The sequence below is a fragment of the Argentina silus genome, assembly GCF_951799395.1.
Source record: "Argentina silus genome assembly, chromosome: 4".
Classification (NCBI taxonomy): domain Eukaryota; kingdom Metazoa; phylum Chordata; class Actinopteri; order Argentiniformes; family Argentinidae; genus Argentina; species Argentina silus.
The window spans coordinates 14,099,026-14,113,530 of record NC_139658.1 but is presented as its reverse complement, the minus strand read 5'-3'; the positions used below and the strand labels follow the sequence as shown (position 1 = coordinate 14,113,530).

At 40.6% G+C, this 14,505-nt stretch overlaps 1 protein-coding gene across 1 annotated transcript; it reads left to right on the top strand.

Annotated features, from left to right (window-relative positions):
* Positions 1-1,960: 1,960 nt before the first annotated feature.
* Positions 1,961-14,211, top strand: ahcy (adenosylhomocysteinase). Its single transcript, XM_083668208.1, has 10 exons — positions 1,961-2,080; positions 3,707-3,897; positions 4,548-4,623; positions 7,631-7,783; positions 9,025-9,137; positions 9,257-9,464; positions 9,712-9,799; positions 11,597-11,714; positions 11,902-12,096; positions 13,393-14,211. Exons 1-10 carry the CDS (start codon positions 2,053-2,055, stop codon positions 13,522-13,524), a joined length of 1,302 nt encoding a protein of 433 aa, XP_083524334.1. The 5' UTR covers positions 1,961-2,052; the 3' UTR covers positions 13,525-14,211.
* Positions 14,212-14,505: the final 294 nt, after the last annotated feature.

Below are 14,505 nucleotides of genomic sequence, written 5' to 3'. Positions count from 1 at the left end.
CATATTAAACATTTTGCCAAATTACTCTTTTGTATTAATTTGCATTTAGTGTAGTCACTAATGATTAGAATATCTGTGTATTTCTCAGTCATCTACAGTTTATTATTGGTGGTTAAAGTTGATATTATGACAGTGGCTTGTAGTGGGATACAAGACCCTATAAAAACTAAGATATTAATTCCAAAATTACATGAACTATTATCCTTGCATTAAGATGGACTCAGTTCAACTTATTGAGTGATTTGTTGATGACATTTTTGCATTTTAGCTCATTTTAAGAGTGTCATAGCAAAGGGTCTGAATACTTATGTACATGAGGTATTTCTGTATTTCAATTTTAATAAGTTTACTGACATTTCTACAAATCTGTTTTCATTTTGTTATTCCGGGGTATTGTGTGTGGATTTATGGCAAATTCTTTTAATTGACACATGAACGAGAGTCAATCGCATATGCATATAGAACCATCGTCAAGATTTAGCATTACCTAGTTTTCAGCATCAGGATCTATACAGTACATAATGGTCAACTTATCCTGAACTCGCCTATTTTATGCTTGGTTTGTTTACAAGGATATGCACATGTTTGCCGCTATTAGAAAATGTAGCATATGTACGTTTCGAACTGTCAGTGTGGCCAGCGGGGACAGCAACATGCAAAACTACATACTGCACCTTTAACTCACCCGTTACATTTGTGTATACATACATGCGTGCACACAGGGCAGAGATGCTGTAGGCACACATTATAAAGAAGGGCAGGTTCATCCCACCAATGGGCTTCTGCTCAGTGTGCTACTCTGTTTACACAAAACATTACTGAGATTATTAAAAAATCTCAAAAATGTAGTTTGAGTTGTTCTTCATCTTTAACCACCCCCGTTTACTGTACGTATGTTGAGCATGACTGGGTAATTTGTGGTACTTCTGCAAAGGGCATGTCCAGGCTTGAGAAGGTGGCAACGAGGTTGAGTGTTGGACCTTTTCCAACTTCATACTTTTTGCTCAACTGCTTAATCAGATCTGAATTTTGTTTTGAAGTGTAAGCAGTTGGGATATAATGAGAGAGTTAAGTTTGACACATGTGCCCCTATGTCCAATTGTAGCCAACAATCCTGTCCGTTCCCCACACTGCAAACTGGTCCACTGACTAATCTTTCCAGTCCAACTTTTTGCATAACCTGACTACTACTAATCTTACATTCACTGTAGGGTTCGAGGGAAATGTGTTCTTTTAGCTTTCTAGTTCTTCATTATAGTGTAGAGTATTCTGTCCTCTATGCTAAACTGTTTCACAACTTTCACAATGTGAATGTGTTTAGACTTTGTCTAAAAGAGTTTCATTCTTAAAATAAAATCCTGAGCCTGTCTCATCATGCAACCATTTTCACCATGTCAATGTTTGTTTAGTTGAATGGGGCATTTGTCAGATCATGTGTCATATTATATCTTATATAAAACACATTGTCAAATACAGAGGAATGAGAGTGAAGCAACACATGCTGTACTACATAATCCTTTTTTTCGTAGCCAAGCCAAGTGATCTTCATGCTGCAATATGACATTCAAATGGCTTATTTTACAATGTTAGACTTATGGAAGACCATGGACCAGTGGTAAATAGTACCATAGTAATAGTAAAGTCTTCTAAACTCTCTGGTGATACAGTGAAGCTGTCAGTCATGGTACCAATAATGGTACAACTAGCTAGCAGCAGTGTCATCATTATTACTTTATCTAAAAAAAAAAAAGGCGGCCAGATAAGAAACCCACTGTAGACTACCAACACACCCATCTTGTAACTCGGCCTCTTATTGGCTGTTAGTTTCCGAAGCTGTTCAAGCCAATCAAATCCCCTTCATACGGGGCAAGGACATTATCAACCAATTGGAAACGTAAGGCGGTGGATTGGCGTGGGGAGCTCATGAATATTTGAATTGGCTGCTAGTTATAATTAAGTTCACAACTAGCGTTCCCTCTCTCTGTCCCTGTCCGTACTCAGGCAACAGCCACACTTTTCAAGCCATATCTAACACCCAAAAGAAAACAAATCATGTCCGAGAAACTACCCTTCAAAGTCGGTCAGTATTATACTATTTCTTGTTATTACACATGAGCGCTTCATGATCGTTTAACTAGATACCGGTAGTGCTTGCTAGGCACGTTAGCTGGTCAGCCAGTACACCGTTATTGTGAGCTCAGATTTGAGTCTCCAAAACAAACAGTTTACTCAAATATTACAGCTAACTAGATAGGTTGCTAGCTTACAGATCATGAAGTATATGCCAATGCGGTCTGCTTTGATTTAGCTCGTTAGCTAGCTAAGCCTTAAATACTCTTTTAGTTCAGGTGTTTCACGTGATACATTGTCAGTTGGCCTTTTGTTCATATTCAGCTATGTTGCAATGCAATATTCATGCATGCTGTCTGCAGTTATAACCACATCGAAGAATGAATCGGTAACACTTGGCCATTTCTCAGGCAAGCGTAGTTTCGTTCAGACTTTCAGCTTGGTAGTTGTAGTCCTTTTAGTGAATCTGGTGGTATAATTCCTGTGGATGAGCTTGTTGGCAAAACTACATCACCCAAGACTTACTGCGCGTCGCCTCTAGTTTTTGTTGATTGACAGGCGCAGGCAAAGAGTGAAAATATTACACAGTGTACTACTGTTGAATTGTGCACGTGGTGAACTAAACCCAAACTATGCGCTTTGATGGTTTAACTTTTTTTTGTTTTGTTCTTGTGACTAGCTCAATGAATGTATGCTTAATAATCTCTTGCCTTTTTAAGTCAAAATCACTCTGTTCAAAATTGTTCAAAGGGCTTGCATTTCACACCATTTTGTACTGCATTTTGTTTATGCAATTTATTTGACAATACGTCCTTGTAGCATATGCATTTAATTCTATTGTATATATTTTTCTCACTTGATATTTCAGTCCTCACTTAGGCATAGATGTTGAGTAATGAATGCCTAGTTACTCAATGGCAGGTGTCTTGGTAGTAGTCTGCTGCTTTAGACTTTGTCCCATAACTTTCAGGGTGAGTTCAACAGACCAATACCACAAGAAGTGTTGTATCATTCAGTCTAACAAACATCAACATTATCATTTCAAAATTATATTGCATGGCCTTCTCAAGTGAGTAGCTGAGTAGGATAATGTCATCAGTATTTGTTTGAGTTGTGGGTTGCACCTGCCTAGCATTTTTGCAGCGTATGGACATATTTTTGGACACTTGAGGCTACCGATTTGACCTGTCTGAACCCAGACATACAGGCCAGCTCCAGTTCAGTGTGGCTCTGTTTGCTTACATCCTAGCTGTCCGCATCAGACTGGAGTGCAGGGGTGTGGCTCAGTTATCAGACCTCCCTCTAAAGACTGCGGTGTGGATTGCAGCTGTTACGATCCAGTAGTCAGTGGGAGCTGAGAATATATATTTATACAAGTAGGTTGTGCCAGTGGTAATGCCTAAAACGACAAAGCACTGTAGACTGAGTACCTAGTCATGCTGAATTCCAACTCACTAGATCTGAAAGGTTTGGATAGGTAAGCTAGACTCATGACCTGTCTTCCTAGATAACCCCTTAGTGAAGACACTGAATATGTTACCACCTCAACTGACATCAAGTGTCATTAAAATCACCCAAAGAGAAGCAGTGGTTATATGATGTTTTTGAAGGTCTCTTCCTTGGTGTACATCCACAGCTGACATCAGCCTGGCGGAGTGGGGTCGCAAGGCCATCGACATCGCCGAGAATGAGATGCCTGGGCTGATGAAGATGAGGGAGATGTACGGCCAGTCTAAGCCTCTGAAGGGCGCCCGCATTGCAGGTTGCCTCCACATGACCCTTCAAACCGCTGTACTCATTGAGACCCTCACCACCCTTGGAGCCGAGGTAAGTTTCCCTTGTGAGAAGTACTCCATACCGTTTCATCCATGCATCACTATTTGAAATGTTCCTGTCACAGTTTCCATGAAAGTGGTGCTGTTTTGTTGTAGTTATTTTGTTCCCCCATTATTTAAACCCTTTGTATGGAAAAACTACTGAGACAGTATTTCAAAATGCCACGATAGTATATAAAGATGACCTTGGTTGTAGCATATAATGTGTAGTTTCATCAAAAAAGCAAGGACACGCTGTCCTCTTGATTTGGATTAAATGTTCAGAAAATCTGGGCCCAGATGCTCTGGCTTTACTCTCGGAAATCTAGCCTTGGGCTACGGAAGCAGGAAAGATGACAAAAAAACATTTGAAGACTTATAGGTCATGACAAACCAACTTAAAATTCATCTCTGTATTTTCCCCTAGACACATTGATATCCACCCCGCTCACAATTCCATGGTCCTCCTAGTTTTTTTTCTATCAGATCTGGCTTTAACTAAGTATTCTCTTATCGCTCTGCTCCAGACTGGTTGTCACTGTTAGAAAGCAATGTCCTGACCCTAATTTTTTACATTTGGCGTTTGTGTGGGGAGATGTAACCAATATTTTTGTGTTCTGTTTTTCCCTCTCTTTACCCACTGCACTGTCTGCCCTGTTGTAGGTCCAATGGTCCAGCTGTAACATATTCTCCACCCAGGACCATGCAGCTTCAGCCATTGCCAAAACTGGTGTTCCAGGTAAATACTGTACTAATCCAAAACTGGTGTCCCAGGTCAATACTGTACTAATCCCAAATGATCTCCAAGATCCTACCCTCTATGCGGTCATGGAGATCTGAGAGGATTGGTCAGGTGTACAGAGGATTGGGCAATTGACTCCACCTTGCCACTTGCTTAGCTATTTTTTTGCTGTCTTGCTTAGCTATTTTTTTTGCCATCTTGCTTATGTCTGTCCAAATCTCAGATCTACACAAGTGTTTCTCAATGGGCTCCTGGTTACATAAAGGTTAAAGTGTTTTAAGGGGTAGCTGGACTAAGGATCTGTTTGTGTTAGAACCACTCAGGACTGGCTCTGTGGCTGAGGCTGGATTAGGCCTGCTCTCCTTCTTTCTCTCTCTCTACCTTGTGCAATCCATGATAAGGTAGAGGCTATGCACACAAAGGTCCTCCGTTGGTTTATGTGGGTTGAGGTGCAAACAATAACTTGTACAATAACACTGGTCACAGTAACACTGGTCACACTGTGTAGACCAAGTGGGTGTTCCATCTGAATTTCAGAATAATCCTATTTCATTATGACGTCAAAGACTGTTACTTGACCAAGATGTTGAATATTAAGGCTTATTTTTGGTGCCCTGAAATAGGGGGACTATGTATAAAAGGCTTGTAATTGCTAAATGGTGAAAGCAATCTGAAAAAAAGAAAACATTGAATTAAAGATGAGAATCTCTACTTTAACCTCACAGTAATTGTCTGATTTCAATTCCAAACTGTTGGAGTATAGAGATAAAAGAAGACAAAATGCTTCCTCTTTCCAATACTTATTGAGGGCACTGAATACAGCTTTTTGCCAACAAATCAATGCAGTGGTTGTCAGTCACATGAACTGTTGTCTAGTACTAAGAGGGAGAACAGGCATTTGGTGTAGAGCGAACCTACTCTCCTGACTCCCTGTGGAGCCTACAGCTACAGTTAGGCCTCACCATGCCAGATGTCCTTATCTTTTCTCATTCCCCAGCCTCAGGCAAGTCCATTCTCTGCTCCAATAGAACTTGTTTTTCCTTCCCTCCATCCTTGATGTAATCACTGGTCTGACATGGTTGGATTTTAAACCTAATGTAATAAGGTAGTAATCTCTGTATCAGTTCTCCAATCACTTACAGGTCCGTGATAACCTCAGTGGGGGAGAGATTAACACATTTTCTAAATGCATTGAAATAGTCCTTGGCTAGTTAAGCTCTATCATTTTGAATCAGCAGGTCCCCATCTCATGCTGAAGGCTAAACAACCCATTTGTTTTCCTCTTGAAACACGGTCATCCTCAGTCAATACTTGTTTATACTAGAGCCCGACCGATACTGGATTTTTGGGACTGATGCTGATTTATGGGGGGCAAAATTCACTGAACCAATATATCTGCAGGTTATTCAAAATTGTTTACAGAATTCCTTTTTAGCACAATTTTCATAGGAAAACAATGGCAAACATGCTGTTAATGTCCCGTCTCTGATTTCATCAGTGGGGGACAATAATATCTTACTGTGTTGACTCTATGCTGTATAACTCTCTTGTTCAGTAACATCATTTTTGTTAGCAACTGTGGTAATTGACTGCTGTCCAAAGCGCCAATGTTTTGAATTTGAGTTTGTAACAAACACCAAGTTTATTCATTAATAAAAATCCATTTGTGTATATTTTGAAAATAAACACAATTACTCAGATTTTCTATAATTTCGGAATGTGTGGCTGGCGCACGTCTTTATCGGTGGAATGTGCCGATACAGATAGTTCTGTATATCTGTCGGGCTCAAGTTTATACCAACCTTTGTCTACCTTGAGTTTCTGTAACAACCATTTAATTTGGAACGAATGGAAAACAAGACAAGCCTTTTCATTTTGATTGATCTTTTTTTCCAAAAATGTTTCTCCAGGGGGTTGTTCAAGAGCAAGAGTTCTCAAAATCGTGTTCAGCTGACCTGAAATTCAGTCTGAATACATCAGTTCTAAAGTGGCTGCTTTACTTCACTCTTCACACTGTATTTACTCAATTCATGTTTGAGTTAACTGCTTGTTCACATCATGTGCTGATATACACTGATCTCCATTTAAATAAGCTACTGAAAGTGAGGCAAGCTGACACTCATTTCATGATGCCTTCTAGTTATCAAAAACTGATGAGATGCATTTGTGAATTTGAGGGAGCTTTTGTGTTAAAAAGAGGTCATTGTGTTTTTGCATTCGAGAACTACAGAAACAATTGTTTATTTTGTGCAAGGCTCTGAATGTTCAGTACAGACACATTTGTAACGAATTTCATCTTGCATGCATGTTTTTCCCCTGACTCTTCCCAGTCAGTCCCCATTCCACTAAAGTGTCACTACCTCAGTGAAATTACTAGTTGATATAGGACTAAGAAAATTGCTTTTGTTCAGTCAGAAGGAATGAATTCAGAAACAAACGCCTTTAGTGAATTCTCAAGATAATCATCTTGTGTATTGTCATATTTCCACCATGGGAATGCAGTTTTGCTGTATGCTCTTTTACTTTTGGACCTACTGCCAATGTTGGAAAAAAAGAAAAGGGTGAATAGAGTTGAAAATAGGGGTGCTGCTGATTTACAGTTGGCTGGTTCACTAAAGGTTAAAAAATCCTGGTGTTGAATATACGATTTTGGCTTTTACAAAGTTCTAAATGCCTGCTATAAATCTGTAGCAGTCAGAGAAGGAGATTTTGTGGGAGAAGATTAAAATGTGACTTTAATCTAGCACCAGCTTGTAAACTGTGCCACTCGAGTGCTTAGGTACCATTTTGTATGTTTTAGGGATATGGCCATATAAACAAATGTAGGTTTTAACTTTGGGGTGGAGAGAGGGGAGCAAAGTGCACATTTACATTCTGTACATATACAACTTTGTTACCCTCAATGGTTGTGTTTTTTTAATCTATTTTATCTATATTAGAATGTTTTGAGTTATGTGAATCTTGCAGGAAATAAATCTAATTGACGCACTCGCTCTCTTTGCAGTGTATGCGTGGAAGGGTGAGACAGACGAGGAGTACGTGTGGTGCATTGAGCAGACCATCTACTTCAAGGACGGCCAGCCCCTCAACATGATCCTGGATGACGGTGGTGACCTCACCAACATGGTGCACCAGAAGTACCCCAAACTGCTTACAGGTATAAATGGCAGCTTCCAGTGAAGTTGAAGGGGGGGGGGGGGCGGGGGGCGGGGTGTAGTCCACTCACTTATTGGTTCCACAGTTATTTGTGAACGCTTTGGATTATGCGCTTTGATATTTAACCAGTCAAGTCACAATTTGTGAATGTATCACAATTGCCTGACTCCTCCGGTTGTTTATTCATTAACCTTTGTGAGTCTTATGTAATAATGAGGTCCTTTTGATATCAGGGTGTATTGCATCCTTTAACAGTGTTCCAAATATTGCTGCTATAAAAAATGTACGCTGCTAAGGAATTATTTCGCCTACGTAATAGAGATCCTGTCGTTAACACAAAATGATTTTGACTTTTCTAGAAACTGATATTTTAATAACTAGCCAGTGTTTGTAATGCACGTTTCCGATTATCTGTTTTACATCAGACCTGGGTCAAAATGGTGAAATATATCAGGAATGTATTTGAAAATGGAATATACTATTTGATTTGTACTTCAAATGGAAGTAGTTGTTATGGGCTGTTGATCTAATCAAATGCAGTTTGAATCGCTATTTCACATACAAATACGTTATGAAAGTCCATACGTCAAATTTCAGAATGTAAAGATAACTGGAGACACTCATCACCTTGGAGACTGGTCGGACACACAGTTCAAAAATACTGGGGAGAAGCCTGAGCATATCGTGATAGAAGTATTTTGACCCAGGTCTGGTCTAAATTCAGCTCCACCAACACCACAAAATGTAGACCTGTGTACACGGTAACATTGCTGGCCAATATATTGTAGGTTCTGTTATTTCTGTCCATTGCAGAGATCAGAACATATTGTACAACCTCTCCATACTAGTCTTGTCTGTAAGAAAATATCTGAAACAGTATTCTTTGCTTCAGTTTGGTCCTTGTGGTGAACTGTGTGAACACTGCACCCCCAGATAAGTATTGCCCAATTTCTAGTTTAGTTTTGTATGGCGTTTTTCTGCTGCAATTTTCAGAAGCAGAAGTTCCAAGGATGTTATTTTGAGTATTGTACACAAGGGGGCAGCATTGCTCTATAGAGCGAATATTGTGAGAACCCGAGGAATTCAACTGTTAAGCAACATGCAGTGGCACCCAACAGTAACTGTCCCTTGGGAATGGTGTTACTATGCATCTGCCAGATGTGGATGCCCAGCGAAACAATGTCCAATTTTTATTTTGTTAACATAACGATAATGTAGCATTATTTTCATTTTCTCTGACAGGTATCAAGGGTTTGTCTGAAGAGACCACAACAGGGGTCCACAACCTCTACAAGATGTTGAAGAATGGTGAACTCAAGGTTCCCGCCATCAATGTCAACGACTCTGTTACAAAGGTAGGCCACATATTCCTTTTTTTTTTTTTTTCCTGTGGATGTTCTGTAATGTTTCGCCCTCCTGAATAAACTTATTCTGTCCATTAGATAAATCCCATATTACTCTCTCTCCCCTCCAGAGTAAGTTTGACAACCTGTACGGCTGCAGGGAGTCTCTGATCGATGGGATCAAGCGTGCCACAGATGTGATGATCGCTGGCAAGGTGGCCGTGGTGGCGGGCTACGGTGACGTGGGTAAGGGCTGCGTTCAGGCCCTGCGAGGGTTCGGTGCCCGCGTCATCGTCACTGAGGTGGACCCCATCAATGCCCTGCAGGCTGCCATGGAGGGTCAGTACTCCCACTGTGTTCACACTCTCTTCACCATTCATGTTCAGATGTCAAGGTCCTAATCCACATTTAGAATTAACTATATTGAGCTTGCCTTACTGTATATGAATCCTGGTAAAGTGTTTTTTTTTTCTGGTGTATTAAAGCAATTAAAGACACAATCTGGGATTTGTCTGCTGTTAAAAAAATCTTGCCCTTCCTGTGTAGGATACAGCATGAGTATACAATTGTCTATTTCGTTGTGTAGGTTATGAAGTGACCACCATGGAAGAGGCTTGTAAGGAGGGTAACATCTTTGTGACTACCACCGGCTGTGAGGACATCCTTTTGGGCAAGTAGGTATCATGAGTCACAATAGCACCTGGAAACGCAACACTTTGATTTGAAAAGTCAAAGGGATACTTTACCCAAATTACAAAATCACATATTTGGTTCCTTACCCTGAAATGACTATGTACTTCTGTCCACTTATTGGTTGTGTTTATTTGGCCACTGTCACTAACCACTAACTGCTTTAAAAAACCCTCTATTAGCATTTTTAAGTTCATGCCCAAATCATTGCAAAGTAACTTAGAGTGCCACCATCCCTTTCTATGACTAAAGTTTAAAGTTACTTTGAGATGGTATTAATGTTATCACCCAGTCAGAGGATTAAAGCACCTGCTTATTTTCCTAACTTTGATGGCCCTTAGCTGCTCCCATGTTCTGTGAGTTTGGCTGCTCCTCCACTCATGTTGGGTGATGCACTATCCCACTCACCACCTACAATGTTACTATGATGTTACTCCTGGAGCAGCCAAAGAGCATTGTTACGTGAAATTTGCTTCACTTTGACACATTGACAATGGACCACAAACAGAACTACTAAGTTTTTAAATCTCACAATTGGTCTTAGCAAGCAAAACAAACAGTTTTTCAATATTTTTACAACATTTTGGGGCATATTATTAAGGGGAAAAAAAGATGCAGCTTCTTTTTTTCAGCTCAGCCTAAAGTCTACGTTTTGGATAAAGCGCATTGTGAAAGCCTACATTATGAATCGTGAACTGTAACAAAGGCATTTCTTAATCAACAATGATGGTCCATAATATACCACTCGGTGATGGCATATTTAAACATTTTCAAAACGAACGCATGCACTGAAACCACTTTGCGATTCTTACGCACATGACTGTCAAAGTGCATGCCTCAATTACGACATAGGCACACGTTTATTACAAGAACAGGTTCAGTGTCAGTCTGTTCTGTATCTGAGAGCAGCGCTTCTGGCCTATCAATTATGCATCTCTGCATCGTTCGATACATTTCTCTCCACTTCAAGATGAACTTCACAAACGTGTCAGTCACAAGATGGTTTGGGAAACACTCGCCAAACTACATTGCATGTTAGCCAAGTTCTTTATGAAGTGGTTGAGACTCAAATATCCATTGTTATCAGGAAACTCAGCCCTAGTCTGTTTTGCACTTCAAATTGATGCACAGAAATCACTATCCTTTGCAATATCAGTGAGTTGGGTCTGGGTCACTGAAGCTCTCATAAATAGCTCCCCAAGAATCACCAATTAAGGTCTCCCCCTGCTGCCATGATTGCCTTAATTGAAGATACTTCAGCATAGTCCACACATCATAAACTGCTAAATGTAAACACAACTGGAGAGACACCCTGTCATTTTGACAGATTCATACATACATTAGCACAATTGCTAGCAAAAGAGTGTTGTGTGTGTGTGTGTGTATGTATGTATATGTGTGTGTGTGTATGTATGTGTATATATATATATATATATATATATATATATATATATATATATATATATATATATATATATATATATATATATATATATATATATACACACACACTGTGAATTAGCTACAGCTCCGGCTTTCTATTGCTAACAATCAACACTCCTGTCACCAAACATGATTAGGTGCCTCCAGTTTCGTTTAGATTCTGCAATTTGTGACGTATGGACTTTTATAGTATATTGTTGTTGACTAGACCTGTCCAGTTTTTAAGAAAATGACCTGCTGCATGCTGGGATTTTCTTAGCAGCCTCTGCTCATTTACCCAGGTTTGTTCCAATAGACGTCGCATATACAGTACATTCTGTACCTTCTGTTCTCCTCAGACACTTCGAGCAGATGAAGGATGATGCCATCGTTTGCAACATCGGCCACTTTGACTGTGAGATCGACATGAGCTGGCTAAACGCCAACGCAGCAAAGAAGATCAATGTCAAACCTCAAGTGAGACCTCAAAACTACCACTTACACACACAGATAAGACCTCAAAACCACCTCTTCCGCCTTAAAGCATGTACACGCACACTGGACAGATGCACACATCTCCCACCCCACCTTCTCAGATCAGTTAGGGTAGCCCCAGATTTGATGAGAGATCTGCACTAAGTTTATCCCTCCCATGTTCTCCCAGGTGGACCGTTACGTTATGAAGAACGGCCGTCACATCATTGTGCTGGCCGAGGGCAGGCTGGTCAACTTGGGCTGTGCCATGGGCCACCCCAGCTTCGTCATGAGCAACTCTTTCACCAACCAGGTGCTGGCCCAGATCGAGCTGTGGAAAAACACCAGCAAGTACCCTCTGGGAGTCTACTTCCTGCCTAAGAAGGTGAGATGTCACAGGGACAAGAGGGGGAACATATCTTGATTGCGTCTTGTGGCTGTGCCTGCATTGCAGTATTTATACACAGCATTGAGTGTAAACATACCATTTTTACCTCATGGTCAAAAACTAATTCTGGTATGGTAAGAATACCATCTCTGGACTAGTAGTAGATTAGTTCCCTAGGTAGATCCTTCCGTGTCTCAGATGTGTGGTCAGGGGATGGGGGCAGTAATTGTAATGAAGATATATCATGAACACTGCTTAGACAGGTTTGATTGAAGCTGGCTGGTGCTAACTATTTCAGCACTGAGGCTCTATGGTTTTTTAAAATTGGAAAAAATCCAGGTCATTTTGTTGATCTCAGCTCCAATTAAGGTACGTCTAAAGTCTTATTGGTCTATTACCAGAGCTGGGTGCCTTTTTGAGGTGTGATGGTGAATACCTTATGTTAGAGCATTACTGCTTCATGGTCTCATAGTATTGTATTTTGGGGTTTCGTTATCTATAATAATGGGGATAATTGCTTTCGTAAACTCAAAGAAATGTGCACAGCTTGAACATAATGGTTTATGATATCCCTGAAATTGGGGTGGTGAAAACAAAGAGTCTGCTGAAATTATTCTTTGAACTTCTCTTTGACTGAAGTGTGGTGTTGTGTGAAGCATCATATACTGAGTGACACACACATGGATTGTGGAGAACATCTTTAGGCTTCTAACCTAAGCCATACGGTTGGAGCCAAGGGAGTGTGGTGGAGATGCTTGTGGGAACAGAGCCAGCGACGGTTTCGCTGAGTGTCTGCCGACCAGCAGGGATTCTGGCCATAGCATCACGAACTGCACCTGTGTGATTTAACACTTAAAGGTTCAGCTGCAAATTGAACCCAGTCCTATGAGGTTAACATGTCACTCTAAGAAAAGACGCTTTTCTTTATTTATTTAGTATGAGTGTGGAAGGTGTTTTCTTACAGAGAACCATTCCTGATATGATGCATTCCTCTCCTGCTGGAAACCTTATGTTCAACTGTGTCTTGACGGCCGTGTTTTGACAGTTCCTCAATGGATTCTGTCTGATCTTGGCATGGATGCTAGTTTTTGAAGTGTTTCTATGGATTTTGAAGTGTTTGAATGCAACAAAGCCATAGGATTTAATTTAGTTGGGTTTATTGATGCATGCAATATTGACATGATATTAAAACAAACCAAAAAAAATACATAATTGGACAGTGCCCTGACACTGTTTGGTTGCTCCAAACTGCTGGTGAGTTTCTCCTGACATCTCCTCTTCTCCTCTGTCTAGCTTGATGAGGAGGTGGCTGCTGCCCATCTGGACAAGCTTGGCGTCAAGCTGTCCAAGCTGTCGGAGAAGCAGGCCAAATATCTGGGCCTGCCCCGCGAAGGACCCTTCAAGCCCGACCACTACCGCTACTGAGAAGCTGTGGAGGAGGAGGAGGCCATGCAGCTGCCCGAGTCAGGGTGGAGTGCGTGGAGTGATGTTTGGACACGTGTTTGGGAAGGGAAAGCCTTCCAATGGCTAGGCCATTTGCTCTGCTTCAACTGCCCCTCTCACGGTCTTGCCCACTTCTATCACACACACCTTCTATCTCTAACCAGGACTCCCTCTACTTCATCCTAACAAGTGCAAAGTGGCTTCTAAAGGCACCATTCTTGTTAGAAATTGCATTCCCTTTTTGATTATGGAAATAAAGCCTGATGCTCTTAGTTGAAACCCCATCCTTAAACTTTTCAGGTTTACATACACTGGTAGTGGCTAATATGGTGATAAGTGCTGGTTTGATATCATTGTCTTAAGGAGAAACTCCAAAGTACCACCAAAGTAGATCTTGCCTGACTTAAAGCACTCATTCAGTCCCCCTATTTCTTTCTTTTCTATGTAAGTCTGGAATTTTGATTGAAGGGACAAAAAAGTCCTAGAACATATATGTTCTGTTTTTGTATCATTATCTGGCCAATGTTGTTCTTAGCTGTGCTAGGATGGAATGGAGCATGGCTCAAACTACTGCCATGTTTGAAACAGTTACATCATGTTTATCTTCAGTGTTGCTTTTCATACAGGACTTGCACTAATGTGATGCAATAAAGAACACATTGTACTGGGTTGTTCTGTTATTCTGTCTTTATTTGAAGGTGAAATTACAAATGTCATGAATTTGGTTATGTGCGACATGCCACCACCAATACAACAAAAATTAAAACCAAGTATGATGTGAAATTCCATACCACATACACTCACAAACACTTTATTAGGAACACTGTACTAATACTGGGTAGGGCCTCAGTTCTTTGTGGCATTGATTCCACAAGATGTTGGAAACATTCCTGTGAGATTCTGGTCCACGATGACATGATTGCGTCACATAATTTCTCCATTTTTTTTTTTAGGTGCACTTTC